This window comes from Sus scrofa, chromosome 5 (assembly GCF_054392235.1).
Source record: "Sus scrofa isolate SSC_HxYL_T2T_F1_AM1 chromosome 5, Sscrofa_HxYL_maternal_Yorkshire_Landrace_v2.0, whole genome shotgun sequence".
Classification (NCBI taxonomy): domain Eukaryota; kingdom Metazoa; phylum Chordata; class Mammalia; order Artiodactyla; family Suidae; genus Sus; species Sus scrofa.
The window spans coordinates 106,119,686-106,144,811 of record NC_139387.1 but is presented as its reverse complement, the minus strand read 5'-3'; the positions used below and the strand labels follow the sequence as shown (position 1 = coordinate 106,144,811).

Genomic DNA, 25,126 nt, shown 5'->3' with positions numbered 1-25,126 from the left:
TCTTCATTGATTAAAAGGAGCCCTGAGGATGGAGTTCCTGTTTTGGCTCAGTGGAAATGAACCTGTATCCATGAGGATGCGAGTTCGATCCCTGGCTTTGCTCAGTGGGTTAAGGATCCACGTTGCTGTGAGCTGTGGTGTCGGTCGCAGGTGTGGCTCCGATCCCACATTGCTGTGGCTGTGCTGTAGACCGGAAGCTGCAGCTTCGATGCGACCCCTAGCCTGGGAACTTCCCTATGCAGCACCTGTGGCCCTAAAAAGCAAATAAAAAAGAAAAGAAAAGAAAAAAAAAAGAGTCAAGCTTCAAGCTTCAGGTGTATTTAAAAACCATTTGAAGTTTTTTTCTACAGTCCGGAGGACAGGTCTTATTAGCTACAGAGACTTATAAATGCTTTAACGTTGTTCTAACTCTGAAGTTAATCTAGTGCTCACCAGAAAGAATAAGTGACTCATTAAAGAAAGTATGGACAGTGACACAAAATGTGTCAGTTAAAGAAATGAGGAGCCACATTATCTCCATGTAGACCTCAAAAAATCATCCTCTTATCTTCATGTAGACCTCAAAAAATCCACCTCTTATCACCAGGTAGACCTCAAAAAATCCACCTCTTATCGCCACGTAGACTTCAAAAAATCCACCTCTTATCACCATGTAGACTTCAAAAAATCCACCTCTCTCTATTGTCTTTTATCGGTAAATAGACTAGAGGGCATCTATGTCCTTTAGGTACGTAGAATTATATGTTGGATGATTTGATCACTATATCAAGATTCTGGTGTATCTAAAAGTGCCCTCGTGTCTGTCCTCTGGGTTCCTTCTAGATGGTGGTCTTGCTTCCTTGTGCTTTTGTTCACTCGGTTAGCCATCTGCTCAGTCACTCACGTGCCCATTCACCCCTCTACTATTGAGTGTCTGGCCTGTGCGGGTGCTGGTGCAGGTGCAGTGTTTTCATTGAAGAAAACAGAGATGTCTTCTTGGAGCTTGTATTCCTGTGGGAGGACGGAGCCTTATTTCTGAGAAGGGTGATAATCATTAAGATTATATGTGCTCCGTATCATTTGGGCCTTAACAAAGGGAGACGTGACCTTTATGGTATATGATATAATTTGTATCACATGGGAAAGGCTGGAAAGCTTTGAGAAAGCAGGGATTGAGGTAGCCTGGAGAAACTGGAGGTGTCTTGTGGAGGAAATGGAATTTAAGCTGGAGGTGATGAGAACGTGGAAGCTAAGTGGCAACATGAGGTAGGTGGATGTAAATTTGTTTTACATGTGGAATGATGAGACTGATACCTCCTGGCGAATTTTAAAATTGTGAACAAACAGAAAAAAAGAGATCATGATTACTTAGGGAATTTTGAAGTTTATGCAACGAAGATGGACCAAATTTTGGACAGCGTTGACCACGAGGCCAAAGACACTAGAATCTAATTATTCTTGAATGATTATAGATTCCTATTGAAGAGTCGTGCTTAAAAAAGAGGAGCAGAGGGATCAAGTAGCATGCCACGAACACAAAGGCAAGTGAGATTCCTGGTTCTGACTGCCACCAAAGAGCTCTTTGTCCTTGAGGAACACATTTAAACTCAATGGACATCCGTTTCCTCACTGCACAAATAAACACAGCGAAGATAATCTCACAGTTCCGGAGAATATGGATTTCTTTTTTTAAATCAACATCATAAACAAATCATATTTTCTATATATGTGTGTATGTATCACCCACACATATATTCATTTTGCTATAGTCTTCGGTTTATCATAGAATATTGCTAATTGCTCATTGACAGTTCCCCGTGCTCTGTAGTAGGACCTTGTGGTTTAACCCCTCCTATACGTGATAGCTTACCTCTAACCCCAACCTCCCACTGCATCCCTCCCCCAGCCCCCTCCGCCTTGGCAACTGTAAGTCTATTCTCTATGCCTGTGAGTCTATTTCTGCTTTGTAGATAAGGTCATTTGTGTCATATATTAGATTCCACATATAAGTGATGTATGAGATTTGACTGTGTCTGACTTACCTCACTTAGTCTGATAATCTCTAGGTCCAGCTATATTGCTCCAGATAATGTTATTTCATTCCATTTTATGGCTGAGTGGTATTCCACTGTATATCTATACCATGTCTTATTTTGCCTTCAAATATAAATTTTTGATCTCTAGATCTCTTCTCGCCTTTACCCATCCATTTCTTTATGAGGCCTTTTCTGTGGAAGCTAATGACTTTTTATGTCAAATATCCCTTGGAGGTTGGAGAGGGTGAGAAAGATTGAGGAACTTGGCTGGTGAGGAATCGGAAATGGTGGTTGCAAAGTGGGCACTCTGTGGTTGAGGGTGGGGTAGGGCATAGGACCCTGGACTTTTAAAGGACATAACTCTGGAGTCTTAGTTCTTCTACCCCTTAGCTCTGAGCTTCTGGGCAACATATTTCATCCCTCTGAGTTCCACCTGGCCTTTTGTAAAACACAAATTCATGTAGTTTACAAACAAGGTTTTAGAAAAAATTACTTGAGATGATATACGTAAAAACATTCTGTCAAATGTTTAGTAAACCTTCGTAATTAGTCTACGCCTCCTAATAAATGATTTCCCCTGCATTCCATAGTGAAATAGAACGTCAGAATGGAGTGTTGTTTTTAGGCACTGCTGTCTTCACTAGATGCCGGGTCCTCATCTGGAAGGTATCAAGTGACTTAGCAGCTGTTTGAATTCATTAGGCAGTTACACACAATTCTCTCTTTCCTCAGCATATCTGGTCTCTCTTGGAAAAATTGAATGGAGCTTAATTTGTACTCACTTGAGCGTATCACTTGGATGACCTGCATTTGTCTAGACTGTTGAAGGAACAAGATAGGTGGGTTGATTTGAGATATGGTACAGACTGTAACCAAAATGAATTTATTACAAAATATGATCCTCACTGTACAGCTTCTGATGTGTTTAGTTGAGGAGCTGTGATGGAACTTATTCAAGAGTGGAATTTCCTGATAGTACTTAAAAAGGAATGTTTGAGTTGCCGAGGCTAAATAAAGACTCAAGCGCATCCTGTAATTTTTGTTATTTTTCTGGTTATCAAAATGTATAGCACAGTGTTAGGATTTTCCATCTTGGAGTCTGCCTTACCCCCGGCACAGGTTGCATGACTTTTCATGAGTTTGCTACACTTCTACGCGTTGCTGGTGCTCATTGCTGTATTGAAGGTGCCTAATCGGCTCCATTGTGAGGGGATGGGAATAAGGCGTGTGGTTGAACAGGGGTAGCTTCAGCATGGAGCACAAAGCCAGAGCATCCCAGGCAGGTATTTGAACCAATCCCTTCCTCTTCCCCTTTGCTTTACCCAGACTTAGCGCCAGTCACACACCTGGAAAAAAAAGTTCTTGCTTGTCTCCTAGCAGGGTTCTTAGGGCCAGGAGTCAGTCAAAATGATTGGCAGTTTCGACAGGGAGCATCCACTAAAGCACAACTGTTAAAGCAGACGGAATTCCCATAAGAGGAATGCTTTTTGGACCTAATCCAATGATAATAATCTATCAAAACAAATTGTCTGATCTTATGAGTTAACTTAAAAAGAGAAGTGGATGCAGGGTGAATTGCAGAATGTTTGCACGTGTTAAGTTCAGTTTATTTAATTTTGAATAATTAGGGAATGGCAATGATTAGTGCTAATTGGAGCTGTGTCGGGCTGAAAGAATTAACCACATACATTTTGAGGACTCGTGAGAGATTTTGCAGTAAATCTTACTTAACCCTAGGATTTTTAAAAAATTGGTATTGCTAAAAATCAAACATCTACGTCTCCATAAAAAAAGAGAAGATTTTAACCCAGTCTGAAAAGATTTGAAATATAGTACTTTAATGATGGCTACAAAGGCTGGGCATGCTTAAAAAGAAAGATTAATGGGGAGAGTTTTAATGGCCCTCAAAATAGGTATTTAATAAATGCAGGATTTTTTTTTTTTTTGGTCTTTTTGTCTTTTCAGGGCCACACCCATGGCATGTGGAGGTTCCCAGGCTAAGGGTCTAATTGGAGCTGTAGCCGCTGGCCTACGCCACAGCCACAGCAACGCCAGATCGGAGGCATGTCTGCAACCTACACCATAGCTCACGGCAACGCTGGATCCTTAACCCACTGAGCCAGTCCAGGGATCGAACCCTCAACCTCGTGGTTCCTAATTGGATTCATTTCTGCTGCTCTGTGATGGGAACTCCAGGATTTTTTTAAACTAATTTGAAGTAAGATCAGACTTTGGGGTTGTATTGAAATCTCATTCAAGTGGAGGAAAAACACTGCAGTAGCTGCATGGGTTTCACGGCTGTCAAGTTCCTTTCTGTTTTAAAATCTTGAGACGTAGACCCTGAATTTTCTGAACACTCCAGTTGACATTGATAATCTTTAAAAGTTAGTATATGGTTAAAATTTAATTTCAAATCTCCCATTAAAAGAGGGGAAAAGAGAAATCAGGTAGATATTATTTACACAAAGATTTCCTCTGTTTAGATGGGTCGCCTCTACCAATAGGCTCCCCAAACTGCATTTGGCCAAGTTGCTTCTGGCAAGAAGACACCCTTGGAGAAGCCAGCAGAACAGAACCTGAACTGAAAAAACTTTTCACTGTTTTTGTCTGTTGCCAAACATCTGGCTCCTGGCCACTTGGCAGCTCTGTCAGTCATTTCTGTATCTGCCTAACATGAAACATGCAACTAGCTTATTATTGATAAAGTAAGTATAATTTGAGGGTCACTGTTTTGAGGATTAATTTCAGTTAATAAAGGTCTGCATTTAAAACTGCTTATTTGATGGTACAAATATCTCTCTTGGAAACACTACCTCATCTGTTTATAATAAAGATTGCTTATTATTTAATAATAAAATAAAAATGGGAGGGATTCCCATTGTGGCCCAGCGAGTTAAGGACCCGACGCGGTTTCTGCGAGAATGTGGGTTTGGTCCTGGCCTCGCTCAGTGGGATGAGAATCCGGCATTCCTGCGAACCGTGGCTGTGGTATAGGTTGCAGATGTGGGTTGGTTCCAGAGGTGCCATAGCTGCAGCTCCAGTTGAACCCCTAGCCTGAGAACTTCCATGTGCTGCAGGTGTGGCCTTAAAAACAAGAAGGAAAAAAAATAGCACTGCTATTTGTAATAGGTTTGCTGTTTACTTTTCGGAAGGATTTCACTTTCAGAGTAATAAGATGCCTAGATGTGAGGCATGACTCTTCAGGAGAACTCAAATTATATTTTGCACCTTTTTCCACATCACCCATCCCTAGATTCCATTTTTGTTTTTAAGGTATTTCCCAATAACTAGCCTTAGGTCACTGCTGGTGTCACTACTTTGCTGCTCTTTCCATCTCTTCCTATATTGAAAAGAGCAAAGCCAAGAATTCACCCAAAAAAAGATTGGGAAGTAGAGCTGTATTTTTCTGCAATGGATTGTAGTAACCATAACTTCCCTTCCTATCCTGACACAACTGCAAATTGGACATGGGTGTTTGTTGGTTCTGTTTTCATTTGGGTTGGGGTAAAGGAGAGGACAGTGATGGCCCCTGCTCTGCTCACTTAGTAAACCCAGAATGTTCTATTTAGGTGTCCTTATGAAGGATTCCAGTTCTGTTTAATTCTGCTCTGATAACTAATAATGCCTAAGCATGTGCCAGAGTGTTGTCTGGGAATTTCTGAATAGTTGTAATCACCAGATATTGAGAGAAGAATTTTAAAAATTGATGCATATTTTTCCAAGTGAACATTTTCTTTCAGAAACTCTAATTACTCTGACTCCGTTTCCCAATCAAAGAAAGCAAGTGTTATTTTGTACATCAGTGGGCGAAATCCACATGAGAAGTGCATCCATAAAGGGCTACATTTTTATCTTTGCGAAAAAGTAAATAATCACGTATCCATTTTGATGTGAATTTACTATTTATGTTTAGCAAAAGACAGTGTCATTATAGAAAGGGAACACGTTTTTATATAAAGACCCTAAGCATTAAGATTATGCCTATTAACGAACACCTACCTAAAAGCTATGTCTATTTTATTTATATATCAAAAATCTTCTTTTGCTTATTGGTATCTTTTGCATCTTCCTAGGAAAACTCCCACACTCATTAAATAGCTGTCTATTATATTATCTTTGAGAGAAGACTGCTGTATCTGGGCCTCCCCACTGAGTGAAGTCTCATTATAATTTGTCTCTTTATGTTTCCATAATGCTGGGCTCACATGCTTAACTCATTAATGAGACTGGAACGCATCTCATAATGGCTGGTTTGTGGCGCTAAAGCCACACAGAGTTAAAAGAATGTTGCAGTTGAATCCATTGGCGCAGGAAATGCATTTGCAAAGCAGTTGCCCACTTGAGGAGAAATGGACAGAAAAGAGTTCCTTTTCCAAATGCAATTAATTTTGAGCCTTTTATTTGGATTTCTCCCTCTGCTAGGTGTAATCTTCAAGTACGGGGAAAGGGTTGAATCCAAACCAAACGTGTTTTCGATAGTCAAAGAGAAGTGTCCTCTTTTGTTGAAAGCATTTTTTGTTTCTTAGGTCACAAAGGATATTTTCTTCACATATTTTCTTCATAAAGGCTGGATTGTTTCATGCCTAACCTGATTTGACCATAGCTCACTGCCTAGTGGGAAGGGTTATGAACCTCCTATTTTAAGCTAAACAAGATTACTATGAAGGCTGGCATTCAGGGGCTAGCTTTTAGTGTAATGGGTTAGGGGCTGGGGCACACCCCTTGCAGTTGCACTAATTGAACTCCTTGGGTACTTCAGTTTCTAATAGTGAGCTCTAGAAGCAGCTTGCCGGGGGTACGCAAGGAATTGCGAACTGCTTGATTTCCCCATGTTAGCTTAATGAGGAAGAAGGGGTTACCATGCCAGCAAAAACACCATCGCAGTGGCTTTAGGATTGTTCTTCCCCTGATAGTTGCTTCTTCTTTGGGGGTTTCTGGTAAACGAACCAGAAGCTGTGGAGTGTCAGACAAAACTCAAACAGAAGTTGAAGTCAATCTCTCACCTCCCATAATCCACATGAGCAACCGTGGTCCTTTAAGCTGTATGTTACTTCATTCTTTTGTTCTGTCCTTGTGATTTTGAAGACCTGTAAAATGTTAATGGGCACTTAGCTTGCTGTTAATTTTCAGTCGTCAATATTTCTGGGCCCACAGCTCACAGATATTGATCTGTCAGAGCCATCTATTTCATTTCGTTTCATTTCATTTCTAGCAGCTTTAATTCTGGTAAACAACCATTCTTTAAAATAGATTTTGTTTTGTAGAACACTTTTAGGTTTTTAGAAAAATTGAGTAGAACAGAGGTCCCGTATAGTCCACAGCCAGTTTTGTCTATTGCTGACAGCTCACATTAATCTAGTATATATGTTTCAGTTAACTACCTGATGCTGATCCACGAGTATCCAAGTTCATAGTTTTTTCGCATTTCCTTCACTGCTACCGAATGCCCTTTTTCTGTTCCAGGATGCCATCTAGGGTGCACATGATGTGTATTTGTCATGTCTCCTTAGGCTTCTCGTGGTTATGATGGTTTTTTAAACTTGGCGTTGGATAACCTTGACACTTGTGAGGACTCCTAGACAGATACTTTGTAAACTTGTCTCCATTGGAACTGGCTTGATGTTTTCCTCGTGATTGGACTGGGCTTATGGGTTTTGAGAGGAAGAACACAGATGAAGTTATCACTTGATACCAGGGATGAAGGTATCACGTGCATCAACATGACTTATCACTGTTTGAGCCGGCCTTCATCCGTTGGCTGAGAGAGTGTTTTTCAGGTTTCTCCATGGTAAAGTTATTCCCTTCTGCTTTCCTTTTTTAAAATATTTTATTATGTCATTTGTTTATCAGTGTGGATATATGGCTATTTGATACTTTGTGTTATAACTCAGTACTACCTTATTTATTTTATTTTATTTTTTTATTTTATAATGGGTTTTATTTTTTCCAGTATAGCTGGTTTACAGTGTTCTGTCAATTTTCTACTATACAGCATGGTGACCCAGTCACACATACATGTATACAATCTTTTTTCTCACATTATCCTGCTCCATCATAAGTGACTGCATATAGTTTATTTGATTGTTCAAATTATTCTAGCTTTGTAAGCAGGCTTCTATGTCCTTGTGATACTTTGCCATATCCCCTGTGTGTGTGTGTGTGTGTGTGTGTGTGTGTAGGCTGAGCACTTTCTTACTTTCTAGCAAAGATGCTCCAGGCTCATCGTGAATATTTCCTGCTTCAGTCCTAAAATCAGTCCAGTTTTCCATGGAACCTTGGTTTTTTTAATTGGAAAGTGGTATTAGAAATCAAGATGTAAATACAGGTAACCCCTTTTACGGAATAAATAAACCAACATTTTAAGTAAAATTAGGAAGATTTGCTTTCAAGTATGCTTAAATGAAAGAAAAATAGATGGAAGTCTTAGGTTTCTTCTCTTTACGTCACATTTTTAAAATACTCTAAATAAAACGTCCATTTTTACTCATGTTAGCTAGTATCACATGTATGAAGAGATATTATGAGGAATTCAAATAGGCTAATAGTTGTGATTATACTTGAAATAGGAAAAAAACAAAAATGAGTTGTCTCCAGTGACTTTTTATTACCAAATCAACCCAAATAAGTTTGATTTTAGACTTTGGACAAATTATGTGTTATTCATTATATCAGCTACATGAAATATGTCAGTACTCTCCCTTGATGGAAACCGTGTTTGGTAATTTATAATCTGGTCTTAAAAAATCTACAATTTTTCATCAGTGTATTTCAGTCCACAACTGATGTTGTTAAGCTGCTGAATATTTATCTGGATATATGTAAATACTTTCTGATAGACAGCTTAACTTAGAAAGTATTATGGTATATTTTACAGTCAGCTTGAATAAATGAAAAATTCCTTATCTAAAGTGTTAAGTATCTCACTAGCACACTTTTTAAAAAATTACTTAATGAATTTTGTTACATCTATAGTTGTACAACAATCATCACAATCAAATTTTAGGGCATTTCCATCCCCAAACCCTCAGTGCCTCCCTGCACCCCCCAACCTGTCTCCTTTGGAAACCCTAAGTTTTTCAAAGTCCATGAGTCAGTATCTGTTCTGCAAAGAAGTTCATTGTGTCCTTTTTTAGATTCCATACGTAAGTGACAGCATTTGATGTTTGTGTCTCATTGGCTGACTAACTTCACTTAGCACGATAATTTCTGGGTCCATCCATGTTGCTGCAGATGCCATTATTTCTGTCCTTTTAATGGCTGAGTAATATTCCATTGTGTATATGTACCATATCTTCTTGATCCACTCCTCTGTCGATGGACATTTAGGGTGTTTCCATGTCTTGGCTGCTGTGTATAGTAGCACACTTTTTCCCCCTGAATCTTTAAGTTCTTTCCTCATGTTGACTGAATATGACCATCCACTGAACCTCTTTCTAGGTTTTAAAGTACAGACATTAAAATTCCTTTGGTTGTTAGTTGGTCCAGAAAAAAGATTCTAATGTTGTGTAGAGGGTAATGATTAATAAGGAGAGTTATTTTTCCTTTGAAAGGAAACAAAAACCCTGACAACATTGATTATGGCAAAACTTTATCACGTGACTATGTTCTAGAAAAACATGTCTCAATATACTTTTAACCATGCACACATAATCAGAGAACTCTGCTTTTATATTCCTGTTTTGGGGTGAGTCTCCAGTGCGAACTTTTCAGAAAGGAGGACAATGAGGAGAAATCTGACGCTATTGATAGAAGAGAAGCCTATGACTTCAGTGATGAGTGGTGGACACAAATGGAGGATGCTTGATTTTGTTATGTCTGGATGGCCTTTTTTCTCAGTTATTCCTATAACTTTCAGATGCTGATTTTTATCTCCGTTATTATTACAACTTTACTGTCATTGCCAAGGGCTTAATTTGGAATTAAATGAGCCTTATGCTTAAGTAATTTGTTTTCATTAGTTTGCCAAAAAGTGAGTCTCCTGATGGTTTTAATGCTCTCAAGCGGAATGTTTACATTTTTCTTTCACTGAGTCTAAAATAATCCCCTTCAGTTTCCTTGATGTCTTACAAAATCTGAGATCAGGAGACAGTATTGAGGTTGCCATGATGAATGGCAGCTCTCCTTGAATAATAGCGGGGAGAGCTGTTGTAGTTAATTTTTGCTTTTCTCTTTAATCCAAGACTCACCAGAGAAGAAAATCTTTACAGGACTTTTACTAAGAGAGCTCCCCGAATTAATATGGCAGGGTCTTCTCCTCAGCTTTGCCTTCATATTTCAGGTGATGAGTGGGAAAGATTGTGATGTTTTATGATAAATTTCTCATTGTTTGCTTATTAAGCTGTAGCTACATTCTTTTATTCCGTTTTTGTAATCCCAAGACTAGAGATAAAATTGCCAACCATGAGCTCTGTATTCATGAGTTGGTTTCCATCCCATGATTTCCTATGTTTGACAATTCCAGAAAAAATCCCTCTAAAATTTTGTGATTAAAAGTATATAATTTTTTGGAGTTTTCTTGTGGTGCAGTGAATTTGGGATCTGCATTGTCACTGCGGTGGCTTATGGTCCTGCTGTAGCAAGGGTTCCTGGTCCAGGAACTTCCATGTGCTGTGGAAGTGGTCAGAAAAAAAGAAAGAAATGTGTAATTTAAAAAAAATAAAATGGAGATTAGAGCTGATTTCCCTTTTTTGAATTAAGGTATAAGTTTTAAAAAAGGGAACATATTTGAACTTTTGGAGAAATTAGACTTTATTAAAGCAGATTTATATCATCTTGTAAATAAAAAAGTTAATTAAACCATGACAGAACCCTGTCCTTTCAATAATTGACATAAAAGGTGACTGATAAGAATTTTTGGGGGGGATGCAGTGATTTTCCCATCTCTACTTTTAGAATGAAGTTGTAGTCCAGAAATTGACATAAAGGGTGACTGATAAGAGTTTTGGGGGGATGCAGTGATTTTCCCATCTCTACTTTTAGAATGAAGTTGTAGTCCAGAAAATGTTTCCCCAGAACTGGATACAGACAAAATTGTAACGCTATAAAGGTGACAAGGCCACGCTTCTGTGTAAGATGACAGCAGAGCTGTTTTTCAGTGGCCTTGGAGTTGTGCAATATTGTTTAATTTATGAGCCTTCATAAGGGATTGGGAGTGAGGATTCATCATGACAATATTCACAGTGTGTAAGATGGTAAATATAAACAGACTTTTGGTTTGAAGGTCAGAGTTAGTTTAAGAATAACTTGTTTAGGGAGTTCCCAGTGTGGCTCATGGGTTAAGAACCTGCATAGTCTCCATGAGGATGTGGGTTCATTCCTTGGCTGCTCTCACTGGGTTAAGGAGCCAGTGCTGCTGCAAGCTGTGGCATAGGGCACAGATGTGGCTCAGATCTGGTATTGCCATGGCTGTGGCACAGGCACCAGCTGTAGGCTCTGATTCAACCCCTAGCCTGGGAATGCCCATATGTCACAGGTGCAGCTGTAGAAAAAAATTTATTTGAACACCTACAAACCTCAGAGTGTGTGTTAACTTCTCTGGATCCAAAGATGTGTCATTACTTTACTCCAGATATAAAAGGGGTAATATTTTCATAATTTTGTTTCTCAAGTAGGGTGCATTATAAAATTAAGATTTTGTAGCAAGATTAAGGTGAGGTTTACAAAATAATTATAGGCAGATTGAATGGGGACATGGAAACTTATGTTTAATTAAGAAACTTAATTATAAAATAATAGCTATAGTAAATACTAAATATAGAAGATTAATAGAAACGGACACATCGGATACTTAAGTGCTTATAACCAGAAAAAAAATTTTTTTTTTTTGCCTTTTAAGGGCCGCACCTGAGACACATGCAAGTTCCCAGGTTATGGATTGAATCAGAGCTGCTGGCCTACTCAGAGCCACAGCCACAGCAACAAGGGAACCGAGTGATGTCTGCAACCTACACCACAGCTCACAGCAATGCCAGTTCCCTGACCCACTGAGCAAGACCAGGGATCGAACCCGCATTCTCATTAATACAAGTTGGATTCATTTCTCCTGCACCACAGCGGGAACTCCCTGTAACCAGAATTTAGATTTGTTAACATTATGTGTATATCTAAAAAATTTTTTTTTTAAACCCAAGAAATAGAAGTTTAGACATGTTAGATTGTTAAACCTTTTCAGTTTTTACAGTGCCCTTGGGGGTGAGGGGTCTGTGAATAAATAGTAACTACTCAGAAGTTTCAAGCCACCTGTCTCTTATCCATCAATCCATCTTCCTGCCCTGTCCCACCCCAGAGATTTCATCATCAAATGTTTAGTGCAATTATTTCTAGAGTTCCCATCGTGGCACAGTGGTGAACAAATCTGACTAGGAACCATGAGGTTGCAGGTTTGATCCCTGGCCTTGCTCAGCAGGTTAAGGATCCGGCATTGCCTTGAGCTGTGGTGTTGGCCGCAGATGCGGCTCAGATCCTGAGTTGCTGTGGCTGTGGTGTAGGCCAGCTACAAGCTCTGATTAGACCCCTAGCCTGGGAACCTCCATATGCCTCGGGAGCAGCCCTAGAAAAGGCATAAATAAATAAATTAATTAATTAAATAAACAAAAAACTTTAGGAGGTATTTTTTCCTGAATGGCCAATATTTTGCAAAATAATTTTTCACTAGTCATGTTACTATTTAATAATTTGATTTATCTTGCTATATAACATTTTTCATGTTGATATACATGTATGCATATATATATTATCTGTATATATTATATAGAGTTTATATGAGTTATATGATTTTCCTTTTTTTTTTTTGATTTTCCTTTTTTTTTACTTACAGATTAGATCGTCTGGTCACTCCTTGATTTATTTTCATATTGCTCTATTGAAATTTTTAGCTGTTTCCTTATTTTTGCTTTTGTAAACAATACTGCATTGGATGATATTGTATTTAGATCTAAAAGAGGTTTTGTTAGAGAGTATGTAACTACATCCATTTTACCAAATATTAGGCTATTCAAATTATTAATTTTCCTAAATATTTCCAAATTTCCCACCCAAACTGTACAATTTATATTTTCCAATGTACAGTAGTTTTCTTATCAACCCAATTTCACTGACTTCTATATCTAATTCTTTTTCACGTAGAGTCATTTGAAATACATTCTTTTCACTTGGACTTTCATTTTTATTAATGAATGAGATTGAGTGTCTTTTCAAACACTTCTTGTCCTTTCTCTGAATTTCATGTCTGTACTTTAAAATCTGTATTTCTTTAGGATTATTTACCCTTTGTGGTTGTTACGTAGAAGACTCATTTTTTTTTTTTTTTTCTGGGAAGAAACCCTCCCTCTTATATCTATTGTAACAAGACTTGAATATTTCAACTCCAAAGTCTGCTTATTCCAAAGATCTCAATTCCTTTGTAGCCTGACCTTTATGTCGTTCATTTATTATGCTAAGAATTCAGTTTGTCCCAGAGCCTGAAAGAAAGCATTATTCCTATTTCATTACTGTGTATCCATTTAGAGTGAGGAAAATATGCCGTAAGCTCTGTGAAACGAGACCCAGAGGCCAACAGGATTTTTAGCACCAATCATAAGACTTTGACTCGTGCGAATCCGCCATGACCCTCAACCTTTGCTACGTTAGACTCTCCAATGGAAACGTCGGTCAGACCAGGGCATCCTTATTTTTGAAAGCTCACAATTGATAACTACTAGTTCTTTAGATTTGAACACTATCATTTAAGATGCTAAAAAGGAGAATCCTCTCCTTCCAAAGTGTTTTTCTAGGCAGCATAGAACACACAAAGCTCCGAGCAGACATAGGCTCTCACTTCTTCTTACAGGTGTGTGTCTAGGACACAGTACAAGAGTGTCTGCCACGTAAAACAGCAGATGATCTGTTGAATGAACTGATGTATGTTTTTGCTCTTTAATTGCTATCTTTTTCCAGTGCTTCCAGTCAAAGTTATACTCAGATCAAGTTTAAATTCCCCAGATTTTTGGAATGTCATCTTTGTGTGGTTTTTACTAGTTTTGACTTTCAAGTCTATGGTGGCAATTCATCAGAACTCCAATGCTTTATCTTGAAAACACTTGTGTTAAATCAATTTGCTGCACCAAGCCAAGAACCAAAAATACAGAAATACTGAGGCTACTCGTATGGCCATTGGGCTCCTAGTTGTAGCTCAGTAAAAATTTGTTAATTTCCTATAATCCACACATCAGAGCCTAGGGACTAAAATTAATAAATAAAACCTTTCCAATACCTTTTTTTTTTAACACCTTATTTTTTAAAGTCATCTCCACAGGAATAGTGAATGTGAAATAAGAGGAGATCTTGGGTTTTATCAGGATCTCATTTTTATAGGTGATAATTTTGAACTAAATCTATGAGGGGGCATTAAAGAGATTTGAAAGTTGCGATTTCACACCTTGGCTACTGCTTTTTTATACAGGAGCCCATCGGAAGGCCTTAGTAACTCTTCTGCTTTAAGCATTTTAACATCCATTTTATTTTACCTGTCAGCTCAGTTTTCCTTTAATAATGTCATTTATTTAGCACTGGCAGAATTTACCATTAAGGTAGAATTAGTGTATGAGAGTGTATCTTTAGTGTCTGTTTCTTCAGAACCTTAGTGTCTCTTGATCGTAGTTATTTTATCAGTTGTTTATATTGGAGACTGTATATGAAAATGTTTGAAAATGTTTGAAAAGTGCTTCATAAATTAATGCTGGCATTTATTATAATGCTTTTACATTTTCAGCATTTTCTCAGCACTTAGCCTTCTGTAATATTTATTGTTGAATAGTTCTCATTACATCTGTACTTTGGAGCTCAGTGTATTTAAATATTCTTCCAGCATGATTAAAACTAGAATCATTTGATCGTATCTTTAATCTTAATGTTTGATTTTGATGACAGCTGATTAAAATTTAATATGATGATGCTTTTATTAAAAATTAATGAATAAAATAGTTTTGCCTTCTGACATGTCTATTTTAGGAATAATATAGAATTATGTAATCATTAAGGCTGACTTCTTCTGGAGTTTCACGACCAGCAAAGAAAGCAATTCCATTTCCTCTCCCCGTGGTTCTCTTAACTCCTTGTTTCTCTTGCCTGATTACAGCTGTTTTTCTAATTTATGCCCTCTTCCTTCCTCTCCTCCTCTCTGCTTCCCCCACCAGAAGATACTGTAATAGAATGGCCCTAGTTACACTTAGAACAGTTAGTAAACACTTTCATGACAAAATGGACCTTTGGTGCAAATTCATAATTGAATTGATTTCCAGGATCTGCCTTCTTTGCAATACCTTGATGCTTCACCTCATTTGTTTTTGTCACAGGATGATGTTTCTCTTATGTAATCTCAAACACTAACTTAGGTGATTGATCCCGCAAGTTACTACAACTTTTAATGTATGATTTTTGTGGGGTTTTTTGTTGTTGTTGTTGTTGTTCTACAGTCAAGAAATTGTAGGACTTTTGCTGGGTAGAATTTCAGAGGAGCAAAGAAATAGTTTGCAAAAGTTACACTTTGATGATAATGAATCTTCAAACGTTGCATTTTGCTAGGACACCTGAAATTTAAAGATTGGTGATGCATGAACACGTTCCTTCCCCCCGACCATTAAAAATTCCACATAGCATTACGAGAGTGGATTTTGAGCGGAAAACTACCACACACGTTTTTAAAACACGGAGGCAGTTACTGCTGTGAATTTAGTGTTACTGTGATCTGATATTAATGAACAATTTCTCTTGGGAGCGTGTTTTTGAGTTTGAAGTACCTAAGAGGTCTGTGAGGGTGGAGATGAAGGGAAGTCGGGGTGGTGTCATTAGTATTTACTAATAATTATACGAATCATGACCCTTGCTGAGATGATTAGGTTCAGAGCAGAGATAGAGCAGATAATCCAGAATGAGATCTGTGGTTTCCAGAAATTAGTAGAGGTGGGATGAATGAGAGAGGGTCAGAGGAGCAGAGCCCAATGGAAGTTTAATGCAGCCATTGTTTTAATAGAAGTTACGTTGCTTTGCAGACTAGGGTTCTTTTCTATTCTTTTCTTTTCTTTCTTCTGAGGCATAATTGATGTTTAGCACTAAAATTAGTTTTAGATATACTGCATAATGATTTGATATGCATTTATATTATATTACAAAATGAATACCACATTAAGGTTAGTTAATATCCATCACCACAAACACAAACAGTGCTGTTTTTTTTTCCTGTAATAACATTTAAGATCTGCTCTCAGCAACTTTCAAACTTGCAGCACAATATTGTTAACTACAGTCACCAAGCTGTGCATTTTATCCCCAGGACGCATTTATCTTAAAACTGAGCCTTTATACCTTTTCACCACATTTATCCCATTACCCATTTTGTCCATCCCTCCAACTTCTGCTTCTGGCAACCACTAGTCTGTTCTCTTTATCTCTGAGTTCAGTGGCTGTTTTCATTTTTTTGTTTGTTTTATTTTGTTTTTTCAAGGTTCCGCCTATACGGGAGATCCTACAGTGTTTGTCCTTCTCTGTCTTAATTGTTTCACTTAGTGTCTTGCTTTCAGGTTCCATCTGTGTTGTTGCAAATGGCAGGATTTTCTTTTTTATGGTTGAATAATATTCCAGCATACACACATAGCACATTTTCTTTATCCACTCATCCGTCTCTTGATGGACACTTAGGTTGTTTCTATGTCTCGGCTCTTGTAAAGCTGCCGTGAACAGTGAACATGGGGGTGCAGGTGTCTTTCAAGTTAGTGACTTTGTTTTCTTTGACCAATGCCCAGAAGTAGAACTATGGGGTCTACGGTAGTTCTATTATTAGGTTTTCGAGGAACCTCCGCACTGCTTCCCATCGTACTCCACAATTTATATTCTCACCAACAGTGCCAAAGGGGTCCTTTTTCCTTCCCTTTCTTGCCAACATTTGCCATGACTTGTCTTTTTCGTGAGAGCCATCCTGACAGGTGTGAGGCGATTTCTCATTATGGTTTGGATTTGCATTTCCCTGAGGATTCTGATGCTGTGTACTTGTTCACATACCTGTTGGCCATCTGTCTAGCTTCTCTGGAAAAATGCCTGTTCAGCTCTTCTGCTCATTTTTTGAATAGATTGTTGTTGTTGTTGTTTTATTAAGTTGTATGAGTTCTTTATATATTTTGTATATTAACCCTTTACCAGATACATGACTTACAAATATTTTGTTAGTTTCCTTTGCTGTGCAGAAGCTTTTTAGTTTGATGTAGTTCCAGTTTTTATGTTTACTTTTGTTGCCTACTATGGATGATTTTTGAAACTAAGTGCTTGTCATGTTCTTTGTATGGTTCTAAGCACCTTTCTGAATGTGTTTGAGGAAGACCGTTCTCTATGGTGCCAGAATGTGCGGTGCAGTAAGAGGCCACCTTTCCAGTGAGTCGTTAAAGATGGAATGTGGTGTCCATCCTTCCCCCTCCCCCACTGCCTCTTCAGGACTTAAATTAATTGAGGTCCCTAAATTCTTACTCGGGTTGAAAGAGTTTGCCAGAAATTTCTCATTAACAGGGATGCCCTTTGGCCTTCCTCTCACAGTTTTCTGTCTTTCTCCTAAAATAATGAAGTCCATTATTTAAGTCGTTTTATTTAAAAAAAAATTATCATTGATAGGAAAATATGAGGATTCATGAGCGCTGTTATTAAAGGTTTACTGTCACTGAGGATGCAGAGTCGCAGAGGAAATCCTGTTTTATAAGTTCTGCAAGGGGGCCATTGTAGACATCCTCTATCCAAAAGTAGGTTGTTGCTGTGAAAGCTTTGTGAGTTGACATGGCATAAAGCAAAGAAGCCGTTACCTTAGGACACATGCTGCTAACGGATGCACAAAATAAATGCAGATAAAGTGCAGATGCTCACACACAGTTTAAAGCTGTGGCGACTTGATGCCTAGTGTTGCTGCCGATGAAGGCGCTTGGCGGTGCCACTCTCCCTGCTTGGGCTTCACCCTGCCTCTGCAGATGGCTCCCTGCAAAAGCAAATGCGGATCCTGTTTTCAGTTTTCATCTATTTTTGTAGAAGTGAAAATCCTCTTTGCTTTTTGTTGTTGTTTTTGCTGAGGAAAAGTACTAATTTAGGTCTTTGGTAAAATCAAGGTGGCGTAAAGTGAACTTTGGAAAAGCAGGGGATACCTGTAGCCAAATGCTATTTCCCCTTTGAGCCACCGAGCATTTTTTAGCAGACCTGCTCTTTGTGTTCCCCAGAATCTAAACTATAAAGTGAAGGAAGACATTTATTAGATGTCTACACCATCCCATATACAGTGCTAAGTACTCCCACACTGTGGTCCCATTTTCACCTGACACCAGTGCTGCGGGGGACGTGTAAACCCGTTTTGCAGAGGTTAGGAAGTGGAAGCTTTGGGTACTGGTATTTTAGAGAGGAGCATGAAAAAATGTTACTCATCAAAATTTATGTAGGGGAGTTCCTGTTGGGGCTTTTCCAACATAGCGTCCTTGAGGATGTGGGTTCCTTCCCTGGTCTAGCTCAGGTGGTTAAAGATCCCGTGTTGCCCTGGCAGGTTGAGGGGTGGGTGGAAGATGTGGCTTGGATCTGGCGTCGCTGTGGCTGTGGCATAGGCCGGCAGCAGCGGCTTCAACTCCACCCCTAGCTTAGGAACTTCCCTTAGCTGCGGGGTGGCCCGAAAAAAAGACAAGAAAAAAAAGACAAGGAAAAAGTTATGTATGGAGTAGGATTCCATAGTCAATCTTTTTAAGCTTAAAACATCCGTAAGGGAGTTCCCGTCGTGGCGCAGTGGTTAACGAATCCGACTAGGAACCATGAGGTTGCGGGTTCGATCCCTGCCCTTGCTCAGTGGGTTAACGATCCGGCATTGCCGTGAGCTGTGGTGTAGGTTGCAGACGCGGCTCAGATCCTGCGTTGCTGTGGCTCTGGCGTAGGCCGGTGGCTGCAGTTCCGATTGGACCCCTAGCCTGGGAACCTCCATATGCCGCGGGAGGGGCCCTAGAAATAGCAAAAAGACAAAACAAAACAAAACAAAAAAAAACAAAAAAACATCCGTAAGCATGTTGAAAGGAGATGGAAATGACGTCGTGTACTTGGCACAGAATGCTGTGTTTTGAATGCTCCATGTAAAGATATTTTTCATCTCGCGATGTTAAGTGTTCCCATGCTGTATCGATGATGATCTTAATTTTTTCCCCCCCTCTCTTTTGGTTTCAGAGGAAGAACTTGTCTCTTTTTCTCAGCATTAGTTTGTTAACGTTTTGGGGCACCTCCCTTTTGGGTGCCCGTTTATACTGGATGGGAAACAAACCACCAAGCTTCTCCAACTCTGACAACCCCGCCGCCGATTCGGATAGCCTCTTGGCTCGCACCCTCACCTTCTTGTACCTGCCAACCAAGAACCTTTGGCTGTTGCTCTGCCCGGACACTCTCAGTTTTGATTGGTCCATGGATGCCGTGCCTCTGCTCAAGACGGTCTGTGATTGGAGAAACCTCCACACGGTGGCCTTCTATGCTGGACTCCTCCTCCTCGCCTACTACGGTTTGAAGAGCCCAAGAGGAGACCGAGAATGCAATGGGAAATTTGCAGCAAATGGCAAGCAGAATGCAAATGGACATAGCTGCCTTTCGGATGCGGAGTACCGGAACTCAGAGATTAAGCCCAGCTTTGCATCCAAAGTAGAAAATGGCATTAAAAATACTGCATCACAGAGAACCCAGCTTCCTTCTACCGAGAACATTGTTGTTCTGTCTTTGTCTTTGCTAATAATACCTTTTGTTCCTGCCACGAACCTGTTTTTCTATGTTGGCTTTGTCATTGCAGAGCGAGTATTGTATATTCCTAGTATGGGCTTCTGCCTCCTCATTACCGTGGGTGCCAGAGCCCTTTATGTCAAAGTCCAAAAGCGGTTTCTCAAGAGCTTGATTTTTTATGCCACAGCTACGTTAATTGTTTTCTATGGACTCAAGACGGCAATCAGGAACGGAGACTGGCAGAATGAGGAAATGCTGTATAGGTCAGGGATAAAAGTAAACCCAGCCAAAGGTAATATTTTCTTTTATGCTTTTGCCGGGACAGTTTACTCTTTCTGCCTTTTTGTGTCTTTCCTTCTTGCCTTAAAACACTGTGTTTGGATCTCCTAACCCCAAACTCCCAGTAGATGCACACTTAATGCATTTGGAGTGAATAAGCAATGAGGTCCTGCTGTGTGGCACAGGGAACTACATCCAATCACTTGCGATGGAGCACGATGGAAGATACTATGAGCAAAAGAATGTGTGTGTGTGCGTGTGTGTGTATATATATGTATAACTGGGTCACTTTGCATTACAGCTGAAATTGACAGAACTTTGTAAATCAACTATAATATAAAAAAACAAACAGAAAAACAGTGTTTAGCAAGAAGAGGTTCTTTGATGCAATACTTATATCTTTTTATTTTATTTTTGTAAGAGAGGAGCAGTCCAACCATTTTAGAGACATCAAAATTCCACATTTGGAATAGGGAAGTGTTTTCCTGTGGTCCTGATTACATTTGTCCAGAGGCATTAGAGCTCCCTCCTGTTGTATAAAAATATTGACTCTCTTAAGAATTTAGCAAAAGGTTTGGTTTCCATTTTAGTATAGTGATATATTCATCATCTCTTTTCATCATGTCATAATAGAAGTCAGGTTATCCCGCTTAAGCATCCTTCAGCACTTCTGTTTTCCAAGAGTTGCTTGAGGAAACACCACGAGACGTACCCTGACATCTGCAGAAGATGTGCCAGAGGCAAGGCTACCTCTGACTCTTGGCATTGTGTCTGTAGGTGTCAGTGTGTGCTCGTGCAAGTGTGAGTCACCCTGAGCTTTGCAGAGTTGCAGTCATCTGTATTTGCCAAGCGGTTAGCACATTCTTCTTTGAGAGTCCTGAAGTCACTGAGGGAAATAAACCTTTCACTCCACAGTGAGAATATTGAGCATATTTTTCATTATCACTTTGGATTGAGAAAATTGTTTTAGCAAATCCCAGAATCTATTGCTAGAGTAGAAAGTAGCCTTGAAACCATAAATGAGTCGTCAAACGCTGTTCACAGCGATTTTTTTTCTGGTTTAGGCAATGGAATGATGGTAGAAGCTAGAGAACAGTTGAATGAAAGTAAGTGTACATTTTAAGTACAGAAATATATCATAGTAATAGTGCCAGAGTCTTGGTCTTCATAAGCTACTTTAGTGACTTATCTTTCAAATTATGGCTGCTTGCATAGCATTTGAACTGGGCTTTTTCTACGTTTCCCCACATTCAAATACTGAATGTGTGAAACTCTTCCTAATGAATGGAATGGCCTGTGATATATATCAAAATGTGTAGCCAAAGATCTAGATGCCCCAGAAACAGCTCTGGCATCCCTCTCTGACTACCAATGAAGACAAGTGTTCAGTGAGCAACTACACATTTCTTTAAGCCAAGGGACTAATTGTTGGTACTTATTATGCTGAATAGATTGTAGAGATTTTAATGGGAATAGAAACATTAAAATTGAGCTAGTACATAGTATACCAGTTCCTCAATTCTCATGGAAAAATTTTTACCATACAATTTTTGTAGGTCGTGAGTACTGAACAGTTTATTGCATATGCCTGAACCCACATCTTCCTGTAAAATTATTGCAATCAGTTCTCACAGAATGCTCTTCAGTGGTTTTCCTTTACTGCTGTGTGTAGGTATATAAAGCAAGGCCCTGTTGCCAGGTTCTTTTCCTGCTGTTTACAAGAGGTACATGGTAAGGAATTAAAAGAAAAACTCCAGCATCCTAATTTTATAGCGGGGTTGTTCTAAAGATTTACTATGCATTGGTTAAGTTGCAGGTTACACTGCAGTGACAAAGAGCCAAAGTAACCGTGGCTTAAAGAAGATAGAAGCTTTATTCTTTCGTGTAATATCTGAGCATGTGCAGTCCAGCGCTGATAAGATGGCGCCATGGGCTTTCTGGAACCCGGCTCCTTTGCTTTTGTTCCCTTGCCATCTTAGTGGTGTCACCCTCTCCAAGCGGTCCAAGATGCCTCTTTATCACATCAGCACTTCAGCTAACAGGAAGAGGGAGAGAAAGGGTCCATGGTGGGTGTACCCATGCTCCCTAAGAGCGTATCACAGGCACTGCCACACCACACTTCCTCCCAGACAATCGGCCACACCTAGCCGCAAGGAAGGCTGGGAAACTTTATCTTTATTCTGAGAAGCCTAGAACCGAGCCAACTTTTATTGCTCTAGAGGAAGGGGAGGGGAGATACTGAGATGCTAGCATAAGGAGCAGTCTCTGTCCCAGTGTAGGCAAAAGCATCTTGTAAACTCCTAGATATTCTCCAGCATTAGCTACCATACTGTTGACAGTTAAGATTCTGATTTTGCTGAAGTTCTTTTGGTGACATGGTGAAGCTGATTGATCCTTTCCGCATTCATCCATTCACTCAGGGAAACAATTATTAAGCATGTCTTTTGTTTCTGATGTATTTCCCTATCTACTTCCTAATATTTAAGAAGTGCTATAGTATTTAGGTACTCCAAATACTGTTAGTTAAGTGGACACACAGCTGACCAGCAGCACACGTCCTTTATGACGTGAAAAATCGAATTCCTGACCAACCCTTCCCCAACCTGCACCCCAGCCAGCTGCGTTACTTACAGCATTTACCATGTCAGTTGATGGCAACTCCATTTTCTCAAAAGCGCTAACTAACGCTTGGGAGTCTTCCATGCTTTGCCCTTTTTCTTTTCACCCTCCATCATTTCATCAAGCAAATCCTCTGTCTTCAAAAGGACACGCAGGACATGACCTTTTACCACCTCCACTGGTACCATCATGGACCAAGCCGCCATCATCCTTCAGCAGATTTTAAGCAAGTCTCTAAGGCGATCTCCGTGCTTCTGTTTTCTTGCCTTTTAGCATGTCTTTTAATGTTTTGTTGAGCGTCAAACGTGATGTATCAGGTAAGAGGAACTTAGATAAACAGGCTTAATGTGCGTTTTAAGGTTAATCTGGCTCTGCGTGGGGTATAGGTTCAACATTTGCTGTAGCTGGCGGTGCCAGAGGCTCATTTTTCCCTGGTGTCTTGCCAGTTTCTTGGGTCTTAAGTGTGAGAACCTGGTGGGGTCTTTGGAGGTAAAACCCACCCAAGGGAAGAGGTCTCTGACTATGATCCCCAGGAGTTTCTCACTCTCTCTTAAGCTCTTCCACATTCAGCTCCCGGCAGCTCTCCTCAAAATTGCCAGGGACTTGTTCCTGTCAGGTTCTGTTCCAGGTCATCTTATCTCTGTGTGACTGGATTTTCCTGTCTCTTCAGATTTCAGAGTGAAGGTTTGCCCTGTGCCTTCCATTCACTGATGCTTCCAAGATAAGTCTTTGCTCCCCGAGGGAGTCTCCCCTCTGTCTTCTCCACCTGCTTTGGTCCAGTGTTGCATTATCATGAAGGTGCTTCATGGAAAATGTCTACCTTTACAAAACTGCAGCGATTCCTCTGCTTCGGCCTTTCCTAGTGTTCCCTCCTCTTTCCGTGATTTGTTTCTCCCCTCACACTGAGGATCCTTTGGCATACTATATTTTCCACGTTTTCATGTTTCCTGGATGAGTGTGTTATCAGTGTGCACTAAAATGTATGGCACAAGAAGCCAGGGAGTTGTCCATTTGTTTAGTGACTACGACAGTGCCTGGTAGAAAGTATTCGGTAATGAACCCATTGGTGGAAAAATGTCAGTCATAATCCTTCTCCTTAAAGAGTTTATAGAATCTGCTTAGAGATAAGATGTACGTGCAGTAAAGGAAGTGCAAGTGCACACCAGGCTGTTGATACACCAGGGCCTGAGGAGTTTTCAGTGATAGCAGAGAGAGCGTTGAGAGTGTTGTGCCCTCCATGACTGCCTTCTATGACTTGTACTTCCGTGTGGATACAAGGCAGAACTTTTAAAATCCAGATTTCTTATTTTTTTTTATTTACATGCTAATGATATAGTTCTGGCTACAGTTCCTTCCTTAGTAATTAGGAGATTGGTAGTCATCTTCCTTAAGGTAGATTTTTCTTAGTCTGTAATGTTATTTGATCCTAGAAAAAAGATTAAAAACCCTTGGGAGTTCCTGTTGTGGTATAGTGGAAACAAACCCAACTAGTATCCATGAGGACATGGGTTGATCCCTGGCCCCATTCAGTGGGTTAAGGATCCAGCGTTGCCTTGAGCTGTGGTGTAGGTCGCAAACGTGGCTTCGATCTGGCATTGCTGTGGGTGTGGCGGAGGCTGGAAGCTGTAGTTTCAATTTGACCTCTAGCCTGGGAACTTCCATGTGCAGCAAGTGCGGCTCTGAAAAAATAAAAATGAAAACCTTTTAAAGCTAGACTTTCTGAGATTACAGTTATTCTATTAAGTTCGTTTTTCCCTCCTCTTTGGGAAGCCTTTGCAAATTTTGGAGTACTTTAACAGAATATGATTTTAAGCCACATGAAGCACTATGCATGAAAGCTGCTGCCTTTAGGAACGGGTCCTGCAGACAGCTGCCAGTCATTAACTGATTGGATGCAAATGATGAAGGGTAGATCCTGTCACAGTGACTGTGTTGCTAATTTATAGATTAAATATAGGTAACGGAAGGAGAAATGATTGCTGATTTGGACTACATAAACCGAAAGTCCTATCTCAGCATGTGGTTGATAACGTCAGGAAAATACTAGACATAGTTGGTTGCTATAGTTTGCTAATTTCACAATGACTCTTCGTGTTGATAATGTCAGGAAAATAATAGACATAGTTGATTACTATAGTTTGCTAATTTCATAATGACTCTTCGTGTTTTTGTGCTTAAGAAGGAGGAAATTTTCTCTAATGATCGCTTTAATGAGCAAGCCACATAAGAGTTGAAAGGGATTTTTTTTTTTTAAGTGTGTGTTTAAAAAATACCATGTTCTGTAGAACTATATTGATTAGTATTTGCTTGCAAAATGCTTTTCTTAATTCATTACAAAGTGGTTAAATGTATGATCACTTTTCTTCTTGGCCTCTAGCCTCATCTAAATACCCATGTGTCTTTGGCTCTTGGAGAATTTGGCATCATTGACTTCTGCCGCTGTGGCTTTCAAGGTGTGCAACACAATTTTGACT

At 39.6% G+C, this 25,126-nt stretch overlaps 1 protein-coding gene across 50 annotated transcripts in view; it reads left to right on the top strand.

The window, feature by feature from the left end:
• Window positions 1-25,126, top strand: part of TMTC2 (transmembrane O-mannosyltransferase targeting cadherins 2) — a 949,512-nt gene that overhangs the window by 183,596 nt on the left and 740,790 nt on the right. For all 50 annotated transcript variants that reach the window (XR_014804529.1, XR_014804552.1, XR_014804560.1 and 47 more), the window contains exon 3: window positions 19,218-20,046. Coding sequence is in view for 1 of the 50 variants with exons in the window: in XM_021093031.2 (XP_020948690.2) it covers window positions 19,218-20,046 (829 nt within the window). In the remaining 49 variants the exon portion in view is untranslated. The remainder of the gene's footprint in view (window positions 1-19,217; window positions 20,047-25,126) is intronic.